The sequence below is a fragment of the Martes martes genome (assembly GCF_963455335.1).
Source record: "Martes martes genome assembly, chromosome: 10".
Lineage (NCBI taxonomy): Eukaryota > Metazoa > Chordata > Mammalia > Carnivora > Mustelidae > Martes > Martes martes.
Genome location: NC_137898.1, coordinates 92,163,097 through 92,189,142, shown reverse-complemented (window position 1 = coordinate 92,189,142; position 26,046 = coordinate 92,163,097). Strand labels below are relative to the sequence as shown.

Below are 26,046 nucleotides of genomic sequence, written 5' to 3'. Positions count from 1 at the left end.
TTTAAGGAAGAATTAATACCACCCCTTCTTAAATTATTCCAAAGTATAAGACAGAACACCCTCATACTGATTATAAAAGGCCAGCATTACCTTGATATCAAAAGCAGACAAGGACACTACAAGAAAAGTAAATTACAGGGGCACCTGAATGGCTCAGTCGGTTAAGCATCGTTTCAGCTCAAGTCATGACCTCAGGGTCATGAGATCAGGCCCTGCTCCTCACTCAGTGTGAGTTAACTTGAGATTCTCTCACCTTCTCCCTTTGCCCTCCCCCCCACACACACAAACTCTAAATATATACATACTTAAAAAGTAATTTATGGAACAACATCCCTGATGAACATAGAAGCAAAATCCTCAACAAAATATTAAGCAAACTGAATCCAACAGTACATTAGAAGGATCCCACACCATGGTCAAGTGTGATTCATACAGGGATCAAAGGATGGTTCAATATCCACAAATCAGTCAATGTCCATACCGCATTAACAAAATGAAGGATAAAAATCATATAAGTATCTCACTAGATGCAGAAAAAGCATCTGACAAAATTAAACATCCATTTATGAGAAAAACTCTCAATGTAGATGATATACAGGGAATGTACCTCAACGTAAGGGCCCTGTATGACAAGCCCATAGTTAATATACTCAACAATGAAAAGCTAAAAGCTCTTCCTCTAAGATCAGGAACAAGACAAGGATGCCCACTCTCATCATGTCTATTCAAAATAGTACTGGAAATCCTACCGGGAGCAATTAAGCAAGAAAAAGAAATAAAAGGCCTACAAATCAGAAAGGAAGAAGTAAAACTGTAACTATTTCTAGACGACATATTATATACAAAAACCTAAAGACTCCAACAAAATACTGTCAGAACTGGGGCACCTGGGTGGCTCAGTCATTAAGCGTCTGCCTTCGGCTTGGGTCATGATCCCAGAGTCCTGGGATCAAGCCCCGCATCAAGCCCCTCATCGAGCCTGGCATCAGGCTCCCTGCTCAGCGGGAAGCCTGCTTCTCCCTCTCCCACTCCCTGCTTGTGTTTCCTCTCTCTCTGTCAAATAAAAAAGTCTTAAAAAAAAAAAAAAACCCACTGTCAGAACTAATAAAAAAATTCAGTAAATCTTCAGGATACAAAATCATTAAAAGAGTTGTGTTTCCACACACTCACAGTGAGCCGGAGTACTGAGTATTTTTTCAGTGGGATGCTAGTACCTCTAGGGATTCATTGATCTGACAGAGGGTGTGGGGTTTGTCTTTGCTGAGACTATTTTCCATCTCTGCAGAGAAGTTAACTTGCAGAAAACTAATAGTACAAATAATTCCTGTCCACAGAAATGCAAATTGTGTCTAGTGGAACTAAAGAGTTTTGCCAGCTTTTGCATCCATTTGCATCTATTTTAGCTTGATTAATCTCTAACAGTAAGGCACTCTGAATTCTCCTTTGAACCAAATCTCCTTTGAATCGAGTTGTAACACTTGACTGGCTCCTTCATTAGTTAATGAGTTAAATATCCTCGGCATGTGTTCATTTTATATTTGTATGAGAGTCATGATTATATCCTCTTAAACTTTATCCTTCAATAAAAGGAATACAAGATTATCTTTCTCCTTTCTCAAAAACTCACAATATAGTAAAAGGAAACAGAAACATCCATAATTAACTAGAATGAGACGAAGTATTAAGACCTGGATATGAACAACATACTATAAGAAGTAAAATCGAAACATTTGGTTCTATTTTTATTTTTATTTTATTTTTCTATCTGAAAGGTTTCAGAAAGCCTTACATCGTAAGTTACAATTATATAAGGCAGGGGCCAAAACTTGGGCCAGCCCAGCCCAATGCTTGTTTTTGTATAGTCCATAAGCTAACATTTTTAAATGTGCGGGGGAACAAAAAAAAAAAGGAAGAAGAAGGATGATTATCTAATGACATGTGAAAATTACATAAAATTCAAATGTGTCCATAAAAAAAGTTTTATTGGAACACAGCCACGCTCATTTATGTATTATCTATGGCTACTTTCACGTTACATCAATTCATACTGCTACTCAGCAGCACACCATACACCGTACTATGAAGCTAGAACTCAGCAGCATTGCAAGTTCCCCATGTATCACCATACCACGTGCTTAAAATCATTAATTTGTACACAACATATAAAAAATAAGCCAAGAAGAGATAAGTGGACTACCAATGTCATGCTTTTAAGACACAGGAGAATGTGGGTTTCGTTATCAAATAAGATGGCAAAAAACTGTATTTATTATGTGCTGACACTACAGCTATGCTAAAAGAAAGAATATAGATCAAACATCACCAAACTATGCACTCATCACAATATTCTCAACTCACAGGAAAACAACAATCTGAAAAGTGAGAAAACTCTAAAATGGAGTAAGTGCGTAAATAAAGCATCACACAAAAATAAAATTTCTTCACAGAAATAAAAACAAGGCTGCATCCAGAGTAAATTCCCAAGTAGATCACTTGTCAGCAGAGCAAGGAAGCCACTGGCTAATGGTGAATCAATTAAATCATGTTTGACTAAGAAATCCAGAGAAAACAAACTGATTTAAGCCTAATAGTCTTTCAGTAAGTACAGGCTTGAATACACTTGAGGGCATTGAGAGCAAAATCAAGAGTCAATTTGAAAATGAGGCAAAATGATTTCAAGTGGTTTCCCTTAACTCTTGATGAGTCAACAAATGTAACCAATACCGTGAAGCTGCTAAGGAGTCAATGCGACTTTAAAGTGGCTGAAGGGGGCGCCTGGGTGGCTCAGTGGGTTAAAGCCGTGGCCTTCGGCTCAGGTCATGATCCCAGTGTCCTAGGATCGAGCCCCGCATCAGGCTCTCGCTCTGCGGAGAGCCTGCTTCCTCCCTTCTCTCTCTGCCTGCCTCTCTGCCTACTTGTGATCTGTCAGGTGAATAAATAAAATCTTTAAAAAAAAAAATGGCTGAAGAATTAACCCCATGCACAGTCTGCCTAGGACAACTACAGCTGACAATGTTCTGAAATAAATTCAACAAACATTCATTCAGTGCAAGTGGAATCTACTAAGACACTTCATGCCAATTTTGGTAAAAAATATGGGTGAAACAGAAAAAGTTCAGTTGGACCTGTTTTTGATCTCTGTTAATAAATGCTAAATGGTTTTCATAATTAAGTTTTCGCTGCATATTTGATGCTATTTCTCAATGAATCTAACCTAAAATTGCAAAGCAAAACATAGTTATGAGAAACACTGTGATCAACGTTAGAATCACAATCATGAGCTGTCATACATATTTTCCAAGCTACCAAACGCTAAAACAAGAAGAGAGATCTCCATTACCACAAAAATTTGCAGTGAACATATTTTCTGAAGTCAAACTACAGTTCCAGCAAGGTTTTTCGGATCATCAGTACAAAGAAAATGTACACACGGCAAAATCCATTTAACTTTGCAATTGAGGAGCTTCAACCTCACCTTTAATGGGATGTTTGTAATATAATGTTATGCTAAAAGGTCAATATCAAGAGAAGAATCTAAGAGAATTCTATAAATGCCTTCCAAGAGACAAATATGCTCAATTAAAATCACATGCTCATGAACTGGTTGGGATACGTATTTGGCAATACCTGAGTGAAAAGGCATTTTCAAAAATCAAATACGTAAAATCTCATTGCAGATCATCAGTGACATGAATATTTACATTCAAATTTTGGTGATAAGAAACACTAACTTTAATACAATTAAGTAAAATGTTATTCTTCACAAAAGGAATTTCACCATTCTTTTTTTTTTTTTATGTTCTTTTTTTTTTTTTTAATTTTTTATTTATTTTCAGCGTAACAGTATTCATTGTTTTTTCACCACACCCAGTGCTCCATGCAATCTGTGCCCTCCCTAATACCCACCACCTGGTTCCCTCACCCTCCCACCCCGCCCCTTCAAAACCCTCAGGTTGTTTTTCAGAGTCCATAGTCTCTCATGGTTCACCTCCCCTTCCAATTTCCCTCAACTCCCTTCTCCTCTCCATCTACCCTTGTCCTCTATATTATTTGTTATGCTCCACCAATAAGTGAAACCATATGATACTTGACTTTCTCTGTTTGACTTATTTCACTCAGCATAATCTCTTCCAGTCCTGTCCATGTTGCTACAAAAGTTGGGTATTCGTCCTTTCTGATGGAGGCATAATACTCCATAGTGTATATGGACCACATCTTCCTTATCCATTCATCCGTTGAAGGGCATCTTGGTTCTTTCCACAGTTTGGCGACCGTGGCCATTGCTGCTATAAACATTGGGGTACAGATGGCCCTTCTTTTCACTACATCTGTATCTTTGGGGTAAATACCCAGCAGTGCAATTGCAGGGTCATAGGGAAGCTCTATTTTTAATTTCCTGAGGAATCTCCACACTGTTCTCCAAAGTGGCTGCACCAGTTTGCATTCCCACCAACAGTGTAAGAGGGTTCCCCTTTCTCCACATCCTCTCCAACACACGTTGTTTCCTGTCTTGCTAATTTTGGCCATTCTAACTGGTGTAAGGTGGTATCTCAATGTGGTTTTGATTTGAATCTCCCTGATGGCTAGTGATGATGAACATTTTTTCATGTGTCTGGTAGCCATTTGTATGTCTTCCTTGGAGAAGTGTCTGTTCATATCTTCTGCCCATTTTTTAATATGATTATCTGTTTTGTGTGTGTTGAGTTTGAGGAGTTCTTTATAGATCCTGGATATCAACCTTTTATCTGTACTGTCATTTGCAAATATCTTCTCCCATTCACCATTCTTATTAACAGATCCAAACCGCAAAAAGTTGTAACAGATTAAATGTGTATCTCAAACCATCACGTGGAAAACTACAATGCACAGGATTTTTCTACCCAATCCCGAAGAAAAAGTGCTTTTCCAGCATTTCAGTAAATGTAACTCCATTCTTCAGGTTGATCAAGCCAAAAAACTTAGTCATCTTTAACATCTCTTTAGCTCACTCTCTAACATCCCATTAATCCACAAAAACAGTAGGTTTTATCTGCAGAACTCTCTCTCTAGAAACTAACCATTTTTCACCATATCTACCATTCCAGTTCAAGCTACTGTTTCTGTTCGCCTATAATAATAACCTTCTAACTGGTCTTATTTCTTCTTTTGCCTCCCTTTTTAGCCTATTCACAGAAATCAGAGACTTCCTTTACAATTTTAAGACAGATCATGTCACTTCTCAGCCAAAAATCCTTCAATGGTTTCCCATCTCACTCAGCAAAGAAACCAAAGTCTTTATAAAGTACCACAGGAAACTACATGATCTGCTCTCCATCCACCCAAACCACTCTCTGGCCTCATCTCTGTCTACTCTCCGCTGGCTTGTTCAATTTCAGCCACATGTCCTACTTGCGTTTCCTCCAGCTTACTTTTTATTCCTATGCGACAGCCTTTAACTTGTCCTTCCAATGCCTAAAATGATGTTTCCAGATAAGCACACTACTCACTCCCTCACATCCTTCTGCTCAAATTTTACCTTCTCCCAGAGGCCTTCTGTGGCCTCTATTATAAAGCTACCAACCATCCTTTCCCACGCTATCCTACCACTCTGTAACCCCACTACTCTACAATAGCACCTACCATCATTTGACATACTATATACTTAATTATTTCCTTCTCCTCTTAAACCATTAAAATATAAGCTACACGAAGGCAGGAAACTGGTGTGTTTTGTTCAGGGCTCTGCCCAGAGTTTAAACATTGCTTAGAATAGATTATTTGCTCAATAGCTACTTCCTGAATAAAATAAGAAAGCAACACTAAAAAAGTTCATAAGGATTCATCAGTTCCTTCTCCTTACAGAAGTAAACTATACACACATATATATGCATAAAACTGATTTACCATCGTGCTAAGTGTTTCTTCCCAATCAGGCCGCTCTCGAGGGTGAACATTTCTATGTAGTTCTGGGACAAAATCATCCTCTTCAGAATGTACCGAAGACTTCATCTTCCTAGAGATAAAAACATGAGAGATTATGGTAAGAAGTCCCAATTGTATGAAAACCTTCCAGTAATTATAATTCAAAAAATAGAAAATTATGCCAAATTTGAAGTTTAATTAAGAGCTTTAGTGGTTAGTATTGATTCCCCATTTGTGCTCTGGCCTTCAGGTATCTTTCCTAATGGATCCAACACCCTCTTTTATTCCAAAAGATAAATGTAAAGTTAATAATTTTGTAATTCTCATGGTCTGTGGTAATTACTATATAAGACTGATTTTATCTGTTTAACATAGTAGGAACCTGGAAAAGATCTGCAACAGCCACCAATATTAATGGAACTGTGCTAAGCATTCGTAAAATTCCAGGATTAATAAAATTCTAGGAATATAGCAGTGTATTGATTAGTAAAATTCTAGGAATATAGCCTAAGAAATTCTAGGAATATACACTCTCAAGAACAACAAAGGTGGCTAAACAAAACATATGAAACAACTTTTCTAAAGGCACAGGAAATCAATCAATACAAGTAGGAGTTCTGGGGCTACATTCTCTGAGAGCCTATGAAGCAAATTCCACATTTAAATATTACTGTTGTATAAGAGATTTTCTAAATCAATAATGAAAATAAAGCCCAAGCATAATATTGTAGGCTTACTGGACTAAGCTGGCAGAGGTTGTAAGTTGCAGTTGCCAAAGCAGATGGGGCTTCAGGGTGACAAATGACCCCTAAAAAGACGTGTAGAGAAAGAACCCATAAATCTACATGGAAATTCCCCTGAAACCATTAACTAATACCGAAGCCTACAAGTATGCAGGACAAGATGCTGAGAAACCTATCCAAAAACAGCTGATAGGCAACTAAAGAGCCAACAGGACATTTCTGCAGCCCAGTCATGCTGTAGAGATGGAGGCTGGCAAGCAAGCACTGTCAAGATGGAGGAGCATTGAAAAAAGAAAAGAAACCCTGGGCTCTTGAGACTCTAGAAAAGCCATGCCTTAGGAGTAAGGACAAACTAGCAATATATGAACTCTAATAAATCCAAAAACCAAGACTTTGTAGCATTAGAACTGCCAGTTAAAAAAAATAATAATAATAACTCTCTTTAGAGGAAAATAACATTCTACAGACCCTCTGCAAATATTTTACCCAATCTAGTATCCAATAAACATTACAAGGCATGCTTTAAAAAAAGTAAAAATAAATTTTAATTAACATAAACAAATCAGCAAAAATTGGGGGAAAAGTCAAAACAGAGACTCACATTTGATTCAGACTTTAAAATTATCAGAAAGGGACTTTAAAATGCTTATGATGGAGTTCTGCCTTCTGCTTATGATGTAGTGAAAGCTGTAAAAAGCACTGCTTCCAGCCAAACAAGACAAAAAGAAAGATAACCTAAGAAATCATAACTTTTCTCGGATATATCAGAAAACTGAGGCAACCAGCTAGTCTAAACACTAAAGACAGGACTCTCCACGATGAGCTGGTTTGCAAGCAATTATTGCTTAGACAAAGCAGGAAAGAAGACAGAAGCTAGTAAAAAGAAATCAGTTAAATTCTCACCAAGTTTTATCAAGTTTTAAATCAAAACTAAAAACATTTATGATTAAAATGTTCAATAACATTTTTTAAAACTAGATGAAAAGATTAAGAATTTTAGGAGACAAATGGAATCTGAAAAACAATCAAATGCCCATCCTGAAATTGAGAAATGCAGCATCTGAAATTAAGAAGTCACTGGATGGGTTTAACAGAACAACTGACATGGCTAAAGAGATAATTAGTGAACTAGAAGACAGCTCAGTAGAAAATATCCACCCTGGCGCACACAAAGAAAAAAGAGAAATACACAAAACAACACAAAACATGAGAATTGACTAAGAAGGTCTCAAATATGTCTAAATTAGAAAATTAGAGACAAGGGAGATGATGAAAAAGAAAACAAGACAACAGCAATATTTGAAAAATAATGGCTAAAAAGTTTTCAAAACTTTCAGAAGTCATCAAGTAGAGATTCAAAAAGTCCAATGTCCATTAAGCAGGATAAAAAAAAATTTGGCATATCTTACTCACAACTTATTAAAATACTCAAAATTTACTTAAAAAACAAAATACTAATTGAAATTCTTAAAAGCAGCCAGAGGATAAAAGACAGGTTGACTTCAAAGACAACAATGGTAACAATGTAGGAGGACATTTCAATGGAAATGAAAAGACAATTGAGTAAACCTTCAGCATAGTAAGAGGTAAAAATACTGCCAATCTAAAATCCTCAAAAATCATTCATTAAGTCATCCATTAAAAAAGCAGGGAAAATGGAGTGCCTGGGTGGCTCAGTTGGTTAAGTGTCTGACTCTTTGTATCAGCTCAGGTCTTGAGCTCAGGGTCAGGAGTTCAGGCTCCACACACTGGGCATGGAGTACACTTAATTAAAAAAAAAAAAAAAGTAGGGGAAATAAGTCATTTTCAACAAAAGCTGAAAAAATTTACCATCAAGAAACCTACAATAAAAGAAATAGTAGAGTTCTTCTGACTGAAGGAAACTGAGCCTTCAGTCAGAAAACTACAGAAATTTATGAAAAGCACAAGGAAGAAGTGAGAAAGTATAAGTAAATAATGGTTTACAAACTGACACAGAAATAAAAACAGTACCCTGTAAGTTTTATAATAGACATAAAAAAGCACAAAGTATAGGAGAGACATATGCAGTCAATTAGTACAGAAATTCTCAATTGGCTAGGAAATGAAATAAGCACAATTTTAGAAAAGAATACGGCTTGATCTTCACAGTAACTGTTAGAATAATAGTAAATAAATGTATAACTAAAAACCTAAAAAGAGAAAATCTTTCAGAATAAAACATACTTGATTAACCCAGAAGAAAGCAGAGAAAGGAAGAATAAAAGTACAAAGAATGAATAAGATGAATTAAAAAAGAAGTATGAAGGTGGTAGAAGTCAATTCAAACACATTATTAATAATTATTAAAGTGACCAGACTAGTTAACAAGCATGTGGAGCAACTGGAACCTTCATTTATTGCTGGTAGGAATTGAAATTGTACAGCCGCTGTAGAAAAAGTTTGGCAGTTTCTCAAAATATTAAATAGAGAAATGCCATATAATTCAGCAATTCCATTTCTAGATACTTAACCAAGAAAAATAAAAACATAGGTCCACCATGAATTTATACATGAATATTCATACCAGTATTATTTATAATATACAAAAAGTAGAAACAACCAAAATGGTTATTACCTGAAGAATGGACAAACAAAATGTACCAATCTACATAACAAAATATTATTCAACCATAAAAACAAAAAGAATGAAATCCTGATTCATGTTACCATGAGAACGAACAGTTAAAACATGCTAAATGAAAGAACTCAGACACAAAAGACCATATGTTTTATTATCGCATTTATATAAAATGTCCAAAAAGAAATCAAATTCACAGGAAGACAAAAAGTATATCTGGTGGCTGCCAGGGACTGGGAAGAGTAAGACATGGAAAATTATCACAGGCATACCTCATTTCTCTTCACTCTATGACACTTCACAGATACTGTATTTTTTACAAATTGAAGGTCTGTGGCAACCCTGTGTCAAGGTAAGGTATCAGCACCATTTTTCCAACAGCATTTGTTCACTTCGTGTCTCTGTTACGTTTGAGTAATTCCAGTATTTCAAACTTTCTCATGGCTATTGTATTTGTTATGATGATCTGTGATCTATTAGCTCCGATTTTATCATATTAATTGTTTTGGGATGCCACCAACCATGGCTACATAAGATGCCAAACCTAATAAATGCATTTTTCCGATCCCTCCACCAACTGGCCATTGTGTTCTGACTGCTCCACCAACCAGCTGTTCCCCCCATCTCTCTCCCTCTCTTCATACCTCCCTATTCCAAGACAAAACAATATAGAAATTAGGCCAATTAATAACTCTAAAATAGCCTCTAAGTGTTCAAGTGAAAATAAGAGTCAAATGTCTCTCACTTTATGCATTTATTTATTTATTTGTTTATTTATTTATTTATTTTAGAGAAGGAGAGTGGGAGGGAAAGGCAGAGGGCAAGGGAGAGAGAGAATCTTACAGCAGGCTCCACACCCAGCACGGAACCCGATGCGGGGCTTGATCTCACGACCCTGAAATCATGAACTGAGCCAAAATCAAGAGTCAAATACTTAAGCGACTGAGCCACCCAAGCAGCCCCTCTTTTCCCCAAATGTCTCTCACTTTATATCAAAAGCTAGAAATTATTAAGTTTTGTAGAGAAGTTGTTCAAAAGCCAGGATAAGCCAAAAGCTAGGTCTTGTATGCCAAACAACCAAGTTATGAATGCAAAGGAAAAATTCTTGCATTTCCTACTCAAACAAACACATGGATGATAAAAAAGCAAAACAGCCTTATCACTCATATGGAGAAAATTTTAGTGGTCTGGATAGAAGATCAAACCACCCACAACATTCCCTTAAAACCAAAGCCTAATCCAGAGCAGGGCCCTAACTCTCTTCCATTCTGTGAAGGCTTAGAGAGAGGAGGAAGCTACAGAAGTGTCTGAAACTAGCCGAGGTTAATTCATGAAGTTTAAGGAAAGAAGCCAGCCATCTCCATAACAGTGCAAAATGAAGGAGCAAGTGCTAACGCAAAAGCTGTAGCAACTTACCTGGTAGATTTACCTAGGATAATTAGTGATGGTGGGTACACTAAACAACAGATTTTCAATACAGACAAAACAGCCTTAAATTGGAAGAAGATGCCATCTAGAACTTTCACAGCTAGAGAGGACATGTCAATGCTTGGCTTCAAAGCTTTAAAGGACAGACTGCTCTCTTGTTAGGAGCTAATGCAGCTGGTGACTTTAAGCTGAAGCCAGTATTCATTCACCATTCTGAAAATGCTAAGACCCTTAAGAATTATACTAAATCTACTCTGCCTGTGCTCTGTAAATGTAATATTAAAAAAAAAAAAAAGCCTGGATGACAGCACATCTGTTTATAACATGGTTTACTGAATATTCTAAGCCCAGTGTTGAGACCTACTGTTCAGATTCCTTTCAAAACATTACTGCTCATTGACAATGCATCTAGTCATGCAAGAGGTATGATGGAGATGTACAATGGGATTAATGTTGTTTTCATTCCTGTCAATACAACACCCATTCTGCAGCCCTCGGATTAAGGAGTTATTTTCAATTTTCAAGTCTTATTATTTTAAAAAATACATTTCATAAGGCTCTAGCTGCCATAGAAAGTTAATTACTTCACTACGGGCAAAGTAAATTGAAAATGTTCTGGAAAGGATTCAACATTCTAGATGCCATTAAGAACGTTCATTTGATTCACTGGAAGAAGTCAAAATATCAACATAAACAGGAGACTGGAAAAAGTTTTTTCTAACCCTCACAGATGACTCTGAGGGATTGAAGACTTGGAAGTAAGTAACTACAGGTGTGATGGAAAGAAAAGAAAACTAGAATCAGAACTAAACCTAATGATGGGACTGAACTGCTGTAATCTCATGATAAAACTTGAACAGGTAAGGAGTTGCTTTTACAGGGAGCAAAGAAAGTGCTTTCTTGGGTGCCTGGTGGCTCAGTGGGTTAAGCCTCTGCCTTCAGCTCAGGTCATGATCCCAGGGTCCTGGGATCGAGCCCCACATGGGGCTCTCTGCTCAGCGGGGAGCCTGCTTCCTCCTCTCTCTCTCTCTGCCTGCCTCTCTACCTACTTGTGATCTCTGTCAAATAAATAAATAAAATCTTAAAAAAAAAAAAGTGTTTAAAAAAAAGTGTTAAGCATGATAAAATAAACAAAAGCAAAACCTGAAAGAACTAAAAAGAAAATAAATACATCCACAATTACAGTTGTAGATTTTAACAGGTATTTCTCAGTGATCAATAGAATAAGACAAAAAAAAGTCCTAAGTATATAAGAGATCTGAACAACCCACCTTTTCAACCTGAACTAGAACATTAAACCTAACAACTGCAGAATATATGTTCTTTTCAACAGCATATTAAACATTTACCAAAAGACCATAATCTAGGCAATGAAGCAGGTCTTAACAAATATAAAGAATTTAAATCATGAACGAAATGTTTTGTGACCAGCACAGAACTATACTAAAAATCAATTACTGGAAAATAACTAGAAATTCTCCCAAATGTATGGAAATTACAAAACACAATTCTGAGTAATAATTCATGAATTGAATACATGAAATCACAATGAAAATGAGAACATATTTTTATCTGAATGATAATAAAAATACAACAGATAAAAACGTGTGAGACACAACTAAAACAGCAAATTTCAGACCTCTAAATGCTTGTTACTGAAAATAAGGCAAGTTGAAAGCAAATGTTCTAAGTTTCTATTGCAAAAAGCTAGAAAAAGAATAGCAAATTATTCCAAGAAAGTAGAAAGAAGAAAAAAATTGTTTAAGTAAAAAATCAGTGAAATAGAAAGCTGACTCTTTGAAAGATTAATAAAATAGATAACACCAAGAAGTTTCATCAAGGAAAAAACAGAACACAGAACATAAACAATAAAAAGAGAGTTACATCTAGAAAGCCTACAGACAAAAAGATTCTGAGGACATTATAAACAACTTTATTCCAGTATAGTTGTGAATTTCCATTGAAAAGGGGAAATTTCCTTAAGAACACAACTTACCAAAGCTGAAACAAGAAACCAAATAATTGTGAAAAGTCCTATAGCTATTAAAGATGAATCTGTGAGAAAACTCCAGACCCAAATGCATTCATTGGTGAGTTCTTTCCAACATTCAAGGAATAAATTATAGCAATATTATATTCCTCCAGAGTATAAAAACAAAAGGAAGACCCCTTTTCAACTTGTTCCATGCGGTTAGGATAGTCTTCATAACAAAAGGGGATAAAGACATTAATAGAAAAGAAAACTGTAGGTCAATATTATTAACATAGCTGCAGAACTTCTAAACAAAATAGTAACAAATCAAACCCACTGGTTTACAAAAAGGATATATAATACCATTTCCAAGTAAGTTTTAGTCCAAAATGCAGACTGTTTTAACATTCTAAAATCAACTGCTATAACTGACCATATGATTAAAATAAAGGAATAAAAACATTGTCATTTTAATAGGTAAAATTTAACACATATTCATAATTTTTCTAAATATAGATAGATACATGAACGTTATTAAAACACACACACAAATAACATCATAGTTAATGGTGAATACTGATGCTTTCCTAATGACAGGCATGGTTAATAAGGTCATAAACAAGAGAAGAATGCATTCTATACAACATTACACTTGATGTCTTAGTTTTTTTTAAAAGAGGGGAGTCTGGGTGGTTCAGTGGCTAAGTGGCTACCTCCGGCTCAGGTCATGGTCCCAGGGTCCTGGGATCAAGCCCACATCGAGGCTCCCTGCTCAGCGGGAAGCCTGTTTCTCCCTCTCCCACTACCCCTGCTTATGTTCCCTCTCCTGTGTCTCTCTCTGCCAAATAAAATAAATAAAATCTTTTTAAAAAAATAAAAATAAAAATAAGTAAAAGAGCAAGAAAAAGAAATAAAAGGTATAAAAATTAGAAGGGAAGGCTCCTGGGTGGCTCAGTCAGTTAAGCATCGAACTCGATGCTGCCTCGGGTCTTGATCTCACAGTCGTGAGTTTAAGCCCTGCTTTGGGCTCCATGCTGGGCATGAAGCCTAACTTAGGAAGGGGAGGGAGGGAAGGAAGGAAAGGGAAGGAAGAAAGAAAGAAAGAAGGGAAAAATAGAATTCTCATCATTTAAAGATGACACAATGTGTTCAGCAGTTAGAGTAAGATAATTCAGCAAAATCACAGCAAATAAGGTCAAATGCAAAAATCAAATGATTTATACATACTGTTATTATACATTTAGTAAGGGGGGAAAACCAAATACAATAGGTAAGTAATTTTCCACATAAATAGGTAATTATTTTCCACGTAAATAGGTAATTGATTATTTTCCACGTAAATAGGTAAATAGGTAAATAGGTAATTTTCCACGTAAAACTACACAGAAGTGAAAAAGAATTATTGCTGCCATCTGCAAGAAATGGATGAATCCCGTAAGTATTGAGAAGCGGAAGCCAGACAAAAGTATATGTTAATCTCAATAAATAAGTGTATCAAATCATCATGTTGACTAACTTAAGCAATATTATATGACAATTATAGCTGGGGAGAAAAGAGTACATATTGTATAATTTTATTTACATGAAGTTCAAGAACAGGCAAAACAAATCTACTGTTAACAGAAGTCAGAGTAATGGTTACCTCTGGGACAGGTATTGACTAGGAGGGGCAAGGGTCTTGTGGCATACTAACATTAATTTATATCTTGACTGGGTTGTGTTTACATGGATATATACTTTTATATAAATTCTTCAAGCTATATACTCATGATTTGTGCATTTTATTATATGTAAGTTATACCTTAATAAAAGTGTAAAATAAAAAGTCTGTTGGTAAATATTACACATTTTAAAAGGATTAAAAATTATGTTTATATTATATATATTTAGTGTCATAGAACACTGAATCAACTCCATAAAAACTTAGTATCTATTTATTTAATTGATCCTTTTGTTCCATGCTTTTTAAACTATGGGCAAATTTTACCCTTAACATGATTAATTATAATTTCAAATCTAACAGAAAAGACAGAGTGTTAAGATTACCAACCACAAAACCTAAATAATCTAATGCTTTATTTACAAATTTTCTGTAAAACATCAGATTTGAACCTGCATATTTTCAAGCAAAAGGAAAAAGGAGAAAAAAAAATCTTTCCTCAAATTGTGGGAACCAGCCTTACCATCCCACTCATTTAAAAATTATTTAAATCTCTGACACACACTTTATCTTTGTATGAATCTTGTTCACAGCTTGTGAAAAACTGTACTTGACAGTGTTAAATTCCGCAGAGAAGTCCAAGTGACACATTGCCTGAGAAGTGTTTCCTAAGATACTGCTTACACTTGGGCATATCTTTTCTTGATCCCTGGAGTAAACTCCAGGCAACAATAGAATTTTACCTTTCTCCTTTTATTCCCTTAATCTTTGTTTGCATTTATTGCTGGTTCTTTGCAAAGTTTGGTTCTGGCTCTGTGACACTTCATGACCAGGAAGTTGTTCCCCAATGGTACGGGAAATGATTAGAAAGTCATTTTATGGTCTGAGCATGTGGTGGCATTTGACAAATAAAAGATAGGCATCTACACTCTATCACAGACAAGAGAGAATTGAGTTCATGACTCAATTTATATCTGTCTGTTTGTGAAAGAATATGACTCAACTCCACTGCACAGAAGAGCTCTTTCAGTGGGTATCAAGTTTGATATTCTACTTTTACCCATGGCTGAAGTTGTAAAATTGAAGACGCAAGGTGTTAGTTATGCCTGCAACTAATAGTCATTAACTGTCATCATAAGGAGTAATATATTTTCCTACCTTCAGAGTATTTAATAAATTAGATTATAAAGTGGCTTAAAATATAGGAGGTCTGTCCTGGTTGGTTTATATACACTATTAAATGCTTACATAAACCCAGTATTCCCAGAATTCCCAGAAAATAAAGAAACTGACCTTGTAACACTAATGGGGTCAGCTGTTTTTGGTGGTGAAAACAGAACAGAGGTTTGCTGAAGCCAGTGGAATTGAGCTGTAGTCACTTCCAGCTGAAAATGGCAGATATACTGTAATTCTTAATAGGTATTATAATTTTATCAGATAGAAGTCCTGCCCAATTCCTAGCCATTAAGCTCCTCGCCTTATATATTCTTCCAGATTCTTTATGAATATATCTATTCATATGTAATCTTTTCATGTCTTAAGAATACATCCATAACAAGTCTGAAAGCAATGTGTAAATATGGTCTTTGTGCAAAAAATGGAAGAACAGTTTTATTCCTCCATTACCAGCCCACTTTTTACTGAAAAGTATATTTACACACCAATATTTTCTAATATTTCCTGGAGTATTCTGATTTCCATATGAGTATATAAAGAGCTTCTTTGCTGTTTTCACAACTGTATGATATCCCACTGTGTAGATAAATTTCATAATTTAACCACTACCCTACCAATAGATTCTGAATTATTTCCAATTTTTTGGTATTACAAGCAATGCTACAGTAAGTTTATAAATACGTTGTTTCTACACATGTGCATGTATATCTGAAGGACAAATTCTCAGCGATGAAAAAAATCCTTTTGATACATTAGCCCATGTTTCTATTGGGACGGTCTTTTCTTATCTATTTTTAGTTCTTTATATATTAAAGAGATTAGTTCCTCATCTGTAATATGAGTTCCTAGTATTTTTCCCAGGTTGTCATTTGTCCTTGCTTATTTTTTATAATACACATGTTTTATATTCCATGTAGTTAAATTTTGTAACTCTTTCCTTTATGGGTTTTGCATCTTAAATTATAGTTCTAAAAGCCTTCCCTGGCCCCAAATTATTTTTTTTAATTTTCCCATGTGTTCTTTTAAAATTTTTATGATTTCACTTAATACACTCGTATCTTTGATCATTTTGGAATTTATCCTCGCTAAGAGGTAGAACTTCAATTTTTTTTTTCCCAGTGATATGTATGCAGTTTCCCCCAAAGTACTTACTGAAGAGCATACATTGTCCCTATTGGTTTTTGAGAAGCCATCTTTATCATATCTAAGTCTTCCTATGTGTTTCAGTGTATTTCTAGGCTTTCCATTATATCCCATTATGCCTTCTTTTCAGGTATCAGCACCACAAGGTTTTAATTATAAAGACTTTATGTTACAGTAACTGGTTGCATTAGCCCTTGCTTCTTTTCTTTTTATTTTTTTTTTAATATTTTATTTATTTATTTGACAGACAAAGATCACAGGTAGGCAGAGAGGCAGGCAGAGAGAGGGGGAGGAAGCAGGCTCCCTGCTGAGCAGAGAGCCCGATGCGGGGCTCGATCCCAGGACCTTGGGATCATGACCTGAGCCGAAAGCAGAGGTTTTAACCCACTGAGCCACCCAGGTGCCCCAGCCCTTGCTTCTTTTCATCTTCCCAAAGTTTCTTGGTAAAGTTATTTAACCAAGATCAACCTATTGATCAATCTGTCTAGGTTTTTAAAAAGCATTCTTATTATACATGAATTTATAACAAACTGACATCTTGGGGCGCATGGGTGGCTCAGTGGGTTAAAGCCTCTGTCTTCAGCTCAGGTCATGGTCCCAGGGTCCTGGGATTGAGCCCCACATTGGGCTCTCTGCTCAGCAGGGAGCTTGCTTCCCGCCCCCCCACCCCGCCTGCCTCTCTGCCTGCTTGTGATCTCTCTGTGAAATAAATAAATAAATAAATAAAATCTTTAAAAAAAAAAAAAAAAAAGGACATCTTGATGATACCGAATATTCCCAGCTATGAACAAGGTGTATCTTTTCATTTCTCCCAAACTTCTTTTATGTCCTTCAGTAATGCTTTACATTTTCTTCAAATACGTCTTGGTTCCTCACTAAGTTTATCTCTGGGTATTTTATTTTTGTTCTTAAAATTGGCACCTTTTCACATCTTCTAACTAGTTACTATCTGATAACGCTATTTTTAGTGCTGTTCTGCAGGTAGGAAAATGCACTAACACATCTCAGTCACTCCAGATTTGGTAGACTGTTTTCTCCTGGAAGTTTCCACTTTACATCCTGCAGAAGACACTGAAACATGCCATTCACATCTCTAGAGACCCACTAGACTGGATAACAGATACCAAGATTCGGCCTCATTGAATGCTCTCTTCAGAGTTTCCTCTCAAAAGCCATGGAAAAAAGTACCAGTAGACTTCCAATTGAAGACTGCACATATGTTAAGAAACCAACCTCTATGTCTCTGAAAAGTCTCTGAAAGCTAAATGAAAGGAAATAAATCCTTAACAGAATGATATGGGTGGAATCAGCAGGCCAGAGATCTTGATAAACTTTTGGAAGACAAAAATCAAGTGGGCTCCTACTGACTGGCAAACCAGAGAAAAACAGGCTGAAGGAGGTTACACTCCCACTTCTCCCCACAACAAAAGAGGTATCTGCCCCCAAGGGATTAATAAAAACTGTAAAATTACTCTGTAAAGAAATTAAACCATCAATTAGAAGGACTAGGGCTCCTAATGTGGGTGTCTGCACCCACAAGAAGCTCTACGCATCGTGGGACTACTAAAGAAAACAGTTGAAGAAGGGCCCATATCTAGCTTAGTAGTTAAAAGCATAAATTCTGTTCAGTCAGAACAAACAGCACATGTACACTGAATGAATAAAGTCACAGAGCTAAAGAACACAACAGCACAAATGTATTATTTACATGTGCCAGTGTATATGCTGTATCTATACATGAAAAACAACCCTTAAAAATTATTTCCCTACTCAGACTGAATTTGGAAGATTGAAGATTTTTTTTAGTGGCCCAAAGAACAAGAAATACATCAAACCAAAAAATAAAAATGTAAAGAGAAATATACATTGTGTAAAGGACAGATTAAGCAGACTTGATATGCAAGAAATAGGTTCCACAAGGAGACAATTACTGAAAACAGAAGAGAGGCAACAATTAAATAAATAATAGGTCACAATAAAAAAATCTGTCTCAACATGAAGGCCTAAATCTATGGAATGAAAGTCACTGAGCTCCAAGCCGAAGAACTGATGATAAAAACACATGTAGGGGCGCCTGGGTGGCTCAGTGGGTTAAGCCTCTGCCTTCGGCTCAGGTCATGATCTCAGGGTCCTGGGATCGAGTCCCGCATCAGGCTCTGCTCGGCAGGGAGCCTGCTTCCATTCCTCTCTCTCTGTCTGCTTCTCTGCCTACTTGTGATCTTTCTCTCTGTCAAATAAATAAATAGAATCTTTGGGGCGCCTGGGTGGCTCAGTGGGTTAAAGCCTCTGCCTTCAGCTCAGGTCATGATCCCAGGGTCCTGGGATCGAGCCCCGCATCCGGCTCTCTGCTCAGCGGGGAACCTGCTTCCATTCCTCTCTCTCTGCCTGCTTCTCTGCCTACTTGTGATCCCTGTCTGTCAAATAGATAAATAAAATATTTAAAAACCTTTTTAAATTCAATTATTTAGATTTTTTAAAAACCAAATAATTCACCCATTTTTTTTATACATGTAAACTGAGCACAAAAAGAAACTGTTACAAGCATTCAGAGAGAAAGTACGAGTTACCTATGAAAGAAAAGAGGGGCAAATGGCATGAGCATACGCAAGAAGTCAGAATATGTGGCTCACAGAACTTATGTCAACAAAGTACTCAAGAAAATATCCACCAGGAAACAAATGAGCCAGAAGGAACACATGAAGATGGAAGATGATAAGACGGAAATAACAGTAGGCACTAAGCAACGATACATTTAATTATATCTGAATAAATGACAAAAAAAATTAAAACACCTTGGCAAAAAACTAGGGTTTCTGGTAGTGTAAAATATTGGTAAAGTTAAGAGTATCCAAAGGGACTGAAGGCACGAAGATGGAAAAGTATTCTGTCAATCTTGTGTTAAAGAGGTGGGAAGGTAGAGAAGAAAAGAGAACCATGGTAGGAAAAAGCAGCACACCTAACTGGAAGAAATTCTTTGATTTTCAAACAATGAAGAAAATACAGATCGCAATATAAGCATGGAAAGGGAAGCTGATCATTAATGGTAAGTAAAAGTATATCAGATCTTCTAAAATTAAATATCTAGAAAGGTTTTGCTTGTTCTGATTTTAATCTTGCTAGGCTGTCACTTGATTTTTCTTTTTAAGGGAACTGACTATATTACATTTATAAACAGAGCTCTATACATTTCAGAGATTTTCATTTACTAAGTTTAAACATGCAAATGATTGCTTAAGGAAGTTTTAATTTTTAAGTTAAATACAAAGGTTAACGAAAAATTGGTTTTTAGGTGCTTAAATAAATAACCTGATAGCCAGCACTTTCATATAGTTTTATGCAGTTTCTGTACTCTAAGACCCTTCTTAAACATCAAAAAACTCATAGAGATAGATACAAGAAAGGTTCACCTTGGATTCCATCCCAAAGAATTTAATTACTGAAATACCAAGAAAGCCTTGTACCAGCATGCCTCATGGTTAAGACAAGATTTATTTCACAGATTATAAAGACAGCCTAAAGGCTAGACTCCAATACCGCAAAAAATTTTCTGAGATTAAGTGATGTTCACATGAGACTTTGCGGATCACAAAATAAATTTATTATCCTATTATATTTTACGTTGAAAGAATATATTAAGGGCTAATTTATATTCTAGATCATAAATCCAGTGTTACAGAATATCATTTTTTTACATATACACATCTCTTTTCACATCATATATAACAGATTATTAAAGGGTAAAATGCCTATGAAAAGTCATAGACTATAAAATAGACCTGGGTTGGGATACTGATAATATATGTCTTTGGTTAATTGTTAATGCTACCTCTCCATCCTTCCAGGCTCATAAAAACTGACTGGGATGGTGGAGGGGCGGCTGGGTGGCTCAGTCGGTTAAGCATCAGACTCTTGATCTCAGTTCAGGTCTTGATCTCAGGATTGTGAGTTCAAGCTCTGTGTTGGACTCCACACTGGGTGTGAAGAGCCTACTTCAAAAAAAAAAAAAAAATGCTAACTGGGGATCCCAAAATCAATAATTTCTGCAGACAACAAAAGAATAGTCACAGTATTAAAAGCAGGGAATTGTGAAATAGCTTTACAGGCTTCCAGAGAAATTTAGCCAATCAAAATAAATCATTCTAGATCTAAAAGAAAAGCAAGAACCTAGAAGAAATCTAATACCATATTCCAAGCCATTGTTACCTATTTGGACTGCTGCAGTATGTTCTAACTCACAGTTTCATTTCAAATAAGGCAGAAAATTAATAAAGCAACCAACAAACCAATCAAGTACATGAACAATTATTAGTTTTATGATGCTATAAACCAATAAAGACATTAAAAGAATTTAAAATATGTTCACCAAATCATCTAGTTTAACTGAAGTTGGAAGTTTCTCACTTAAAATCACATTATTATGGAGATACAAGCAAAGATCTGATTGAGGTATCTGGGCATCTACAGACTGATTTTAGAAGTACATAGTTCTATGGGGCACCTGGGTGGCTCAGTCCACCGAGCAACAGACTCTTAGCTTTGTCTCAGGTCATGATCACCAGGTTCTGGGATGAAGCCCAGCTTCGGTCTCTGTGCTCATTGTAGACTCTGCTTGGAATTCTCCCTCTCTCCCTCTCCCTCTGCCCCTCCCTCTGCTCATGCTCTAAATTAATTAATTAATTAATTAAAAGTACACAGTTCTAAAGATGTGGTTCAATTTTTCACTGTATCATCTGTGTTTTGAACTACATGTCACACTTGCCAGTCTATGTATGTGTCAATAATACTAGAAAAGACTAAACTAGATTATATGATAAACATTTCTAACCTTAAATGCCAAAGAACCAGAACCTTTCATGACCGTGAGTTAGTAATAATTGCTAGGTGTCCTAGAGGTCAAATCTCTGAAAGGTCACATTTACTGTATGCATTAGTTCACTTCTGTGTTCATCATATACACATTGCCATTGCTCAAAATCCCTTCATAAGAAGGAATTTCAGAACTAAGATGTCAGCTTAAAAGTCTCTTAAAAGTTATTACTTACCAGAGAATAACATTTAGCAGCTAAATATTTCACTAAAGTCGTTCACTTTCAAATTCAATTACACCGGGTTCAAAATTTTGCTCTACCATATGCTTACAATGTTGGTCTATGTGTGACTTTCTAAGTGACAATTTCTTCATCTGGAAAATGGGAAAAATATTACCTACTCTATAGGACTGGTAAGTGACATACTGTATATAACATATATTTGGCTTAATACACTGCATACAACAACTCCAAAGTTAAATTTTTCATTTTTAAAAAATTTTTAAAGATTTTATTTATTCATGAGAGAGAGGCAGAGGGAGAAGCAGGATCCCCAAGGAGTAGGGAGCCCGATGAGGATCTTGAAACCAGGACCCTGGGATCATGACCTAAGCCAAAGGTAGCCGCTTAACTGACTGAGCCACCCAGGTGCCCTTTTAAAATAATTAAAACATCTCTGCTTTTCTTTTTCTGCCTCATATTCCTCCTACTTACTTACAGAAGGGCTCTTTTCATGATCCTTAAGGACTATTCTATTCTAAGGACTACGACAATCTCTAAATGTTCTAATCAAAGAACTATTTTAACAGTGATAATGTAGGTAGTAATTTCACTCTACAAATCAGAAATCAGAAAATGAGAGATTTGTGACTCAGTGGTAGACAAGTTTGAACTAATGCTATGAAGGAGACTGGGCAACGTTCCACAGTGCTAGAATGTTAGAAAAAGTATCCTTTCTTCCAACCAAGTCTAAAAATAAACTCCATTCCAAAAGCTACTGGACAAACATGAATGCCCCTCTGTGAGTGCTTCCTCCTAAAGCAGATGATAGCTGGAAACTCCACAAACCTACACCACAGGTATGGTCTGACTTTATCAGTCATGGTGTCTCAAATGACACAATGCTATTTTTCTAAGAATCAATTTAAAACCTAGATTAGAAACCATTCAGAGAAAAAGAACAGTACACAATCTTTTGCCCTCGCAGCGTGTGTGTGTGGGTAAATTAAATTAACTAGAATATAAACAATGACAGTTTGATTTAATGTGTATTCGCACAGATTTTAAAAGAAACACATGAAGACTTTTCTGTATATTTTCTTCATTACTAAATTGCTTTTACTAAAATAATTTTCATACATAACACTGAGTCTACTATTTGGTTCTCTGAAGGTTACGGCAACAACTCCTACCATCCAACCCTTCACCTTCAACACCCACACACGCATTTTTTCTGTTAGGCATTTTAGCTGGAACGCTGCTGTGAATGTGGCAAAGCACTGTGCGGCTGCATTTCCTCATGTCTTACAGGTGAGAAACACTACATGACATGTGGCCTTACCCAGATCTCTTCTTGCACTTTCAAATAATTTAAAATCAAACCTCAAAGATGTATTTGGTCTGGGAGAGCCATGATGATATTCAGATATGAAAGATCACTATAAAAAGGACCAAGGCCCTATGGTGTGTCATGGTTTCCTAAAACAGTGCAAGCAATAGAGTTCAGTTTCTCAGGATGAAAATGCTTTCACAGAGTCCTGAGGAAAAGAAAGCTCAATCTTGCACAGATTTTTTTTTTTTTTTTAATTTAAGTCAGAAGAAAATCCAGACAGGCTCCTGCTGCCTAACAAGTAAATCAAGGATGACAGTACCAAATCTATTACAACAACAAAGTCTAGATTGTCTCTTCCTTTGACTAATATCCCAAAATAACTTTTATAATTTTAACACCAAGTCAAACAGGTTTAATACCAACAAATTAAATACTTTATTTTTCCTAACTGTCCATAAGACACTGACCATATTATACAGAATATATGCAACATCAGCATGTCTTGGGAGAGAAGCTTACTCAAATAAGAAAGGCCAAATAAAATTATGGGAAGAATGAGAAAGTTTATACTAAAAAAAAAATTTCATATGCTAATAGCACATTTTCATACTTTGCACTAAACTTTAAATTTAAAACATTCTTATTCATTTTAACCACTGAGTGGCAAATTTAATGTGGGTTACCAAGACTTCCTTATATTCAATCCTTTCTGCCATTTAACCTAGACTTCATGTTTTTATTTTATTTTTTTTAGATTTTACTTACTTATTTTAGAGAGAGAGGGTACAAGGGAGCACAAGCAGGGGGAGAAACAGAGGAAGACTGAGAGAGAGAATCTCAAGTAGACTCCCCACTGAGCACTGAGCCTGCCTCAATCCCAGGACCCTGAGATCATGACCTGAGCTGAAATCAAGTCAGGAGCTCAACCGACTGAATAAGCCAGGCACCCTTACCCTAGACTTTAAAAACCAAATCTGTGGATAAAGATATTAACTTGAGAGAGACTCTTTTTGAACTTTAAACATAAAGATAAGATCTGATGTAAATAATGGTATGTTCACCTGCCCAAATACTCACAGGTAAAATTATATAATAGACGTTTAATTGCTCATGTGGGTGTCAATGATAATATGTAGAACAAACTTCTTCAAGAGATGATTTAATAACTCTAAAAGAATGAATCTGCTAACCCTGTTTGGAAAAAAAAAAAAAAAGCCTTCTAAAATTTGTAACAGAATTAATAAACCAATGGCACTGTTTCCACAAGCTGGGTAAGACCTCTTTCTTCACTAGTACTACCACGCTTTGAGATCTGCTTAATCAGGAGGCATTCCCTAAAAACTTCAGTTATGAAGTTACAAGTAGAAGTTCAAAGCCAAGAAAGATTCCCAAGAGGGGAAGAAGAGTGAGATATAAGGTCAGAGACAAGAGTCGGGATCAAAGCCATGAAATAATTAATTTGTACTTATAGTCAAAATGTTTCATATACATGAATAAGACAACAAAAGCATCCGGGCATGTGGGGGCATATACACACAAACACTGAAAAAGAAGAAAAGGAAAAAGGAAGAAAAACGTACTACATTCAAATTCAGATCAAATCTATTAGGTACAAATCAGACACAGGAAGGAGTGGTAGGTAGTTCATTCATTATGAGTCTGTACTTGAAATTCCTGAAACGCTACTACAAAACCTGTCTAACACCTTCTCTTCCTGGTGTTCTAACAAGTCATTTAAAATGCATTTTATAAGCTCAGGGCATGTTGTGGAATGAAGAGTGCTATGTACAACTAGAAACCTGTACTTTTCAGCTCCAAACCTTCCCCCTGAGAAAAGACAATCTTACCAGAAAAGAGATTAAAACAGAGAAGATCAGAAAGGAGTGGAGGGGTAGAGGGAGTGGACAGAGAACCAAAGGTGAGAACGGAGAACTGTGAATTCCATAATTACCTGAAGTTGTCTTCCCTCTCTCCCTCTTCACTGCCAGTCATCTCGGTTAAAACTTCAGACTCCAACCAAAAGACACTATCATCTCCTGAAATGCTACTCTCACTGTCGGTCTCCATCTTGTAGTCAAAAAATTTAAACCTCAAGGCATGGAATAAAGACCACCACCAATGTTCAAGGTGTTCAGCTCTGCTTATGTGTGGCTGACACACAGTGATATGTGATCACGCCGGGCCACAGTCTATTACGTGCTATTTTAATTACAGTTGGGGTAAAGACAGGAAATCACACACAGCACACTCACTGCCTCTGACTGCTCTACACCTGGGACTCCCAGGCCCCTCCCACTGCCTCAGGCTCTGTGACCTACATAATCAAACTCAGAACCCAAATCAAGGTGATTTTTCACTAATTATTGATTTAATAACAATTTTTCTCTACTCAAGTCTCCAGTTACTAAGTTAAAAACACATTTTCAAAGTGCAGGATTTTCTTATTTTGCTATTTCAGAATTCAGAAAGGTAAACAGAAAACTGGAAAGACTAACGCTATATGTAAAAGTCTCCTGGGCCAACCACAACGAGAGGCACAGTTACAGACCTCAGAGTTGAGGAGGATCACAATTCAGAGCGAAGACAAGTATGCTGCAGGGACCTGCCCGACTTCATGCCTTCTAATACTACACCCATCTTTCCTTCCCCGCAGTAATAACTGCCAAAGACACTTTGCTCAGGTATCCAAAATGCAACCTAACAGCCGCCAGGCTTGTCTGTGACCTTTTAAAGATAGATAAGTACGTACATACACACATACATACATACGTATTCACTCTAAGGTTAAGGGCCTGGACGATTACATTAAACAAAAGCATGCAACATTTTTACACATCATTTAAACTGCAGACGCCCATGGCAGCCATAAAATGACCTGCTGAGAAATGAGGGAAAAGTTTAGCATCTGTAACACGGGCAACAACACAGCTGTTCCTCAGGAAACAGCCACGTTGGTACCAACCCCTGACGTGTCAGCTACTCATCCTTTCGCCCAGCAATTCCCCTTCTAGGAAACCACTTTATTTTCACAGGCGGAAATAAGGAATGAACAGAAATATTCCAG

General features: G+C 36.4%; 1 protein-coding gene across 1 annotated transcript in view; it reads right to left on the bottom strand.

Annotated features, from left to right (window-relative positions):
* ARHGAP32 (Rho GTPase activating protein 32) overlaps positions 1-25,161 on the bottom strand; it is a 193,990-nt gene extending 168,829 nt beyond the window's left edge. Inside the window, exons 1-2 of the mRNA XM_080817526.1 lie at positions 24,934-25,161; positions 5,884-5,992 (exon numbers count right to left, since the gene is read on the bottom strand). Of these exons, the coding sequence (XP_080673652.1) occupies positions 5,884-5,992; positions 24,934-25,049 (225 nt within the window). The 5' untranslated portion in view covers positions 25,050-25,161. The remainder of the gene's footprint in view (positions 1-5,883; positions 5,993-24,933) is intronic.
* Between the last annotated feature and the right edge of the window lie 885 nt (positions 25,162-26,046).